A 6684-nucleotide genomic window follows, 5' to 3' on the forward strand; every position below is an offset into this window, starting at 1 on the left:
ACTCCAAGAATTACAGTCTTGGAAAATCACAGGGGCAGTTCTACCCTGTCCTACAGAGCCACTATGAGTTGGCATCCACTCCATGGCAGTGAGTTTGGACATTTTGGTCAGCTGTTTTATAGGCTGTCCCTCAACCTGGGTTTCTGTGATATCTTCTCATGAGAGTATTGGTTCGGGGGAAGAGCACTTGACACTGCCATAGAGTTGGTTCTGATGAAGTGACCCTACAGAGAGTAGAGCAGCTCCTGTGGCTTCCTGAGACTTCGTTCTTGACGGGTGTTTGGAGCTGCTGACGTGTGATTAGCAGCCCAACATGTAAGTCACTGTATCACTGGGGGTCCTTGGGAAGAGTATTGCAGAAGTGAATTCCCTTCTTAACATATTGCATTATACTATATTTTACTTAGGAGCTTGTCATTTATATTCAGGAATGAGATTAACTCATTTTCTTTTTTCATCCTGTTTTGCATGTCAGAGTTATAGCAGCTTCATTCTATGAGTTAAAGCTATAGTTTTTCTTCCCTATTCTCAAGTAGAATTTGATCAAATTGTAAGTATTTGGTCCTTGGAATTTTTATAAAACTTGACAGTAAAATTCATTGGACCTTTTTCCTCTCCTTATGAGAAGATTTTAAATAGCTTATTTTACTTTAAGATTGTAGGGATTTTACATTTTCTTATTTTCTTTAGTTTTTTTCTTTTTACATTTTCTTTTTAGAAATTAGTGGAATTTTCTAGAAAGTTAAAAATTTTGTTCAAGTTTTCAAAATAATTGGAATAAATATGTTCTCCATATTTTCTAATTTTTATTTCTGCTGCCTTATCCCTAACATGCTTCTTTCCCCCTCTCCCTCTGAATCTTCCTTCCTCTTTCTGCATTTTTAATTACTTTTGTCTGAATTTTGTGAATTTAAATGAGGAGAGCTTCAAAAAGGTTGTGGAGAAACTCCATTATCTTTTAATCCCATTTTTTCATCAACTGTTTGAAAGTCCCTTGGATGTGTTTTCTGAAAGAACAAAGTTTTGGCTTTGATAATTTAAAAAAAGTTTTTTTTTTCCCCAATCTATATTGCCTTTTTATATTTCATTATTTTCATTCCCAAAAAATCTCACTGCCAGAAGTCAATTCTGAGTCATCGCAACCCTGCATGGCAGGGTAGAACTGGCCCTGTTGGTTTCTGGAGCTGTGAGTCTTACAGGAGCAGGAAGCCTCATATTTCTCCTATGGAGGGACAGGTAGTTTCAAACTATTGACCTTGCAGTTAGCAGCCTAAAGCATCTATGCCATTACTTTACACCTTGTTCTCCAGGCTTCTTTGGGGAAGGGGGAGTTTGTGGTGTTTTTAACTCTACAGATTAATCTTGCAGTCTGCTTTCTTTTCTAATATACACACTTAAGGCACACACTTTTAACTGCACTCCACATGATTAACTCTAGCCTGTGAAAAGCTTAGGTGTTCAAGACACTCAGTGAATACTTGTTGCACACATGAATGAATTTGTGAACGGATTCATTGTCGACAGAAAGTGCATTCCCTTTTATTTGAGGCACCATTAAGTTTCCTGTTGGGGTGGATGATACTGCTCAGGCACTGGACTCTTTGACAGTAGCAATGAAGGTGTACTGGGGACAATAGTCTTAAGTTGTGATTCATTAACACAATCGAGAACTATTATAAATATTAAAATTCATAGTTTTATGGGCCTTTAAGTTATTTTTGTTGTTACTGTTTGAATCTGCTCTGACTTTACTTTTCCTCCAAAGCATTGTCCTTGTGAATTTCCTGGAAGACAGCAGCCTCTCTGTGACCGGGGTTATGGGACATGCTATCCAGACTGTTGAAACTTTGAGTGATGGCGACCACAGCGTGAGAGAGAAGCTGATGCATTTGTTCACGTCTGGAGACTGTCAAGTGCACAGCTCTGAGGATCTGGCAAAGAGAAAAAGCAGCTTAAAGAGGTGGCTGGAGAAGAACCACATCCCCGTGACTGAACAGGGAGAATCGCAGACCATCTGTGTGGCTCAGGTCCTGACTATAGAGCCCCCGTACGGCCCAGAAAACTGCATCAGTTCTAATGAGATCATCCTGTCCCGGGTTCAGGACCTTATTCAAGGACATCTTGCAGCTTCCCAATAAGAAACAAAAAAATGGCAAATGAGATTGTTGAAATAAGACTCCTGGTTTTTTCCCTTCGTGAAATGTTTTGTATTTCACAGAGAACATTAAAAGTACGTGTGTGTCTTAATTCTCTGTTGTTTTGGAAAAATCAAAGGAATGGGTTAGGAGTGCTAATTTCTTTGGGGGAAAAGTGAACTGGGACCAGGTTAGCATCCCACAACAAGATTGTCACAGAGTCATTGGAGTTATAAGGGTCTTGACTTAAGAGTAGAAAGACGCCTTCGTTTCTGTTTGGCAAGTAGTGACATTTGGAAAAAATGCAACATGTTAGATCCAATGTGAAGCTTTAAAGTCACAGCCTCAGCGCATTTTTCCTTATACTGCACACAACTGTGCAGTCTGGTTTTGAAGTGATTTTCTTTGATGCAGCAGTGATGCTTTTGAATCAAAATAGACCCATTAATGGCTGACGTTTGCGACTTTTGACTTCATAAAATCTGAGCACATGGGCCTGTAAAGTACCCGTTTGATCTCTCTGAGGAGAGGTGAATGTGAGGTTTTCTGAACGGCTTTTGCTTGGTGGATTCGGTCCCAGTGCTTTCTGCCTCTAGTCCCCACTCTGCAGCTCAAGCTTACTGTGAGGAGAGAATGCAGAAAGTGTGTTGGCCATACCTGGCCTCACCCTTGGGCAGCCATTCAGGGCTCCGGAGGCCATAAGGAGGTGTCTGGACCAGAGGGCTACCTCAGACTGCTAACTTTTTATGTAGAGTAGCCTCTAGTTTCTCCTATCAGGTGCAACTCTAAGCCTGTGATTTCCCCTAGGACTGGTTGGCAAACTGAGGACCTTCAGGCTAAATGCAGCTTGTCCTCTCCTTCCATTAAGTAAATCTTGGAACACAGCCACACCACTTGTTCATTACGAGTGGTTTCCAATAAAAAGGCAGAGTTGAAAGGTTGCTGCAGAGACAATACAGCTCTTAGTTGCTACCCAGCCCTTGTATGCTGTCAGACCCATTACAGAAAACGTTTCCCTGTAAGAGATCTGCCCTTAAAGATCCTTGAACTAGCCGAGTCTGCCAGGGCTTAAGGACCCCAACTAATGAAGGCCATTTTGACCTGGACAGGCCCTGGAGGCTGTTACAGGCTCACATCCACTCATTTCTCCCCTGTCTGCAAGCCATGAAGCAAACAGCTGTCAGCTCGGTGTTGTCTGTCTCTTGCCCACCATATAAAAGGAGAATGGGTCCCTTTGGGAAGAAATATTGTAAAACATTCAGGTTTTTAGAATGTGTATTTAAAGTTTTTTTTCCCTAAATGCAATTTGATAGCATCTAAGTTATTTTCTTGTATAGTTGTCTAATAAATAGTTGCTGATTGCTTCACATTCCAACAAGGTTCAGATTCCCTAGAGAGCATGTTAAAACAGATTCCCTGGCCTTACTCCCAGTCGTTTCTGATTCAGTAAGGTTAAGGTGAGGTCAAGGAATTTGCATTCCTGTCCTACATGACATCTTGCTGCCAGTGTAGAGGCTGCACTTGGAGGGAATAAAATGTCCCTCCATAGCTTTGATCTTAATGGGAAAAGATTTTGTTGTTGTGTCACTTATACTGCATGCATAGGCGCCCCGGTGGCGTAGTGGGCTACACCTTGGGCTGCTAATCACAAGGCCAGCAGTTTGAAACCACCAGCCGCTCTGGGAGAAAGTTGAGAGTCTCAGAGTCACTACGAGTCAGAATCAACCTCATGGCTGTGAGCTTGGGTTTTTGGTATATTGCATGCAATGATATTTTAATATATCATTTCTGTTATAATAGCCTGTGAAGCCCATAATAACACATTTCTTGGTCGTGGGCAATTCACAAGCAGGTTTATAGTCATGGATGATTGAGAGATGACCCTTTAATTCCCAGTCTTATGCAAATGAAAGATCCTTAGGAGATGAGGATACAACAGAAATCCTGGAGCAAAGGGAGTTGATGAGGCATGCGAAGGGGTTAGGGACCGAGGGAGGGACAGGTGCCCTTGCGAGGAGGCAGCCAGGCGGGAGCACTGAACAACATGAGTGTGAGGGAGCTGAGGGAATTGCTCTGCCTGAACTAAGCAACTCAAATATCCTTGAGCAAAATTCAAATGTCAACTCCCCGACCCCCGCCTAAAAAACTAACCCAAACACAGTTTGATCACAGCCTCCTAAGGAAAAAGTTTTGAAAGGTAAGTACGACACAATTGGGATGGAATATGCTTGCAAAGAAGGAAATTGATACGAAGCCCGGTGTGTCTCAGCAGCTAGGTGATCACAGGCTCTCTGGCTCCCCTCTGTGGGGACAGAATCGGACCGATGGATCTCACGGGGTGCAGAGGATCCAGCCAAGAGGCGGGAAGTGTGTGTGTGTGGGGGGTGATCTTTAGTCACTCTCCACCTCTACCCACACAGAGATCCTTTAGAAGTGTGATTTCTTGATGTGGTTGTGGCTTGTTGGCGGTAGTGCCTGGGTATAAAGAGGACTGTCTGCCTTCAGCATCTCTAGCTCTGAGAAACCTCATCTATGACAGTAGGTTGGTGTGGGAGACTGGGGCAATTGTTCAGAAAGATGCAGGTAAAGGACAAGATGAACTGTGGCTTTTTCTATGCCCCAGGTATTCAGATCCTTGCCTCACATCTGTGTGTGTGTGTGTGTGTGTGTGTGTGTTTTCCTCCCTGTGGTGAATGTAGACTTAAAAAATAAAAAAAACCAAAACCTCTCCAAACTCACTGCCATCGAGTCAATTCTGACTCATAGCGACCCTGTAGGCCAGAGTAGAACTGCCCCTGTTCTTAGAAATGTTTAAATGCATCCATTGCCATCTCCTTGGTGTAGCCTCACTTAGCCCACCTCGCCAGGTGTTCCTGCTTCCATTGTCCTTTCCTCACCCTTGGGTAAATGCTGCCCTGCGGATCTTAAAGGGTGGATTACTTTAACACGGCCTGATGGGTAACTAAGAGTCACCGTCTTGGGGGTTTCTACCAGTCTCTGTCGGTAAGCCTGGTCTCTTAGGACTGAGTTTTGTTCCATGTTTTGTTTGGTTTGGTTTTTTTCACACTCTATCTAGGACCTTCTAATGCGATCCTTTTCCCAGCAGTTGGTAGTGCTAGCCAAGCACCACCTAGTTCTTTGGGCATCAGAGTTAGAGAGACTGATGTTTGGATGATGTATTAGCCCATTGTACTAATTGTTTCCCATGCCTTTGGATTGTCATCATTCTTTCCTCCAGAGGGAAGAGACCAATAGTTGCAACTTGGATGACGGCTCACAAGCTCTTACAGTCATATTTAGCCTATGGTCTTTCCTTGTGACTAAGGCCCGCCTATTCAAACCCGAAAGGTCTCATAAAGCAAATATGAAGGGACTTCAAACAGCTAACAGAAATAGAGGAAGGGGAATACCAACAAATTGAACTTGGCATGTGAAATGATTCTGATGAGATGAGGGAGGCCCTTGTAGGAATTCATCCACAGCATCTGTCAGCCTTGATCTTGGCCTAGGGACTGGGTCTGTGCATTCGTGGTGGTACATTGATCTGTAGTTAGGCTGATGGCTTGGTGACAGATAGCTTCTTGGCAACGGACTCTGCTGATTAAATCATTTGCCGGCCAACAAAACTGGAGTGAGGGCAGGTGACCTGGCCCTGCCATGGGAACCTGCCCGCTTGGCACTTCCTAGTCAGTGCTTCAGCTACGCGTTTCCCCAAGCATGTAACTCACCTGGTTCAGATCCTGCCTTAGGGGGCTCTCAGCATCTTTGGCCCCAACTTTTGCAGAGGAGATCCTCTAAGGGCCTCGGTGATGGTGCCAGTACCCCAAATACTTTTGAAAACCAAATCCTGCTTTGAATCTCACTGAGTGTTTTTTCAGCGCCCCCACCCCCATCCCACCCTCTTGCCCTAGCAAAGTTTTCAACTCTTGCCTTGATTTCTTGCTGTCCTGTGCTTCATCTGATTTCCTAACTCTCTCTGCTTTCTTCTAAAGACCTTATGGATGAGATGAAATTTCTCATGAATTAGCTTTTAAAAACATTTATTATAAAACTTAAAAGATCGACAACACAGCACAATGAATTATTTTCATTTGGTGAGAATGTCATGTGATGCCTCTTGAAGTGGGGGCATATTCTAAGATGCCAAGAGTCAGGGCTCATGTTTAAATTCTGGGAGAACTCAGGGTAGAGGAGGGACTATCCTGACACATACCTAATCTCTTCTGTAACACAATTGGTTTTTATCTTTCAAACAATATTTTAATATTTAAAGGATTTTTCTCCTATTAAAAAAGACATCCCAGAATTTGTAGATGCTGTTCACGTCTGTATATGGCCTTGCAATCTTTTTAAAGTGTTTCTATATTTGTATTAAATATATATATTTTCCTATGTACCTATAATCTTTATGATTTTGATATTTAAGGCAGTTTTCTTTTTGTTTTAATCATTTTATTAGGGGCTCATACAACTCATCACAATCCATACATACATCAATTGTATAAAGCACATTTATACATTCATTGCCCTCATCATTCTCAAAACATTT

General features: G+C 42.6%; 1 protein-coding gene across 2 annotated transcripts in view; it reads left to right on the top strand.

Moving 5' to 3' along the window:
* The window catches only part of GEMIN6 (gem nuclear organelle associated protein 6), a 4924-nt gene extending 2677 nt beyond the window's left edge, over window positions 1–2247 (top strand). For both annotated transcript variants that reach the window (XM_045287011.1, XM_004711120.3), the window contains exon 3: window positions 1766–2247. In XM_045287011.1, coding sequence (XP_045142946.1) covers window positions 1766–2138 — 373 coding nt within the window. In that variant the 3' untranslated portion in view covers window positions 2139–2247. The remainder of the gene's footprint in view (window positions 1–1765) is intronic.
* Window positions 2248–6684: the final 4437 nt, after the last annotated feature.

Source organism: Echinops telfairi, unplaced genomic scaffold (genome assembly GCF_000313985.2).
Source record: "Echinops telfairi isolate 266 unplaced genomic scaffold, ASM31398v2 ScPeMD7_10;HRSCAF=50, whole genome shotgun sequence".
NCBI classification, from domain to species: domain Eukaryota; kingdom Metazoa; phylum Chordata; class Mammalia; order Afrosoricida; family Tenrecidae; genus Echinops; species Echinops telfairi.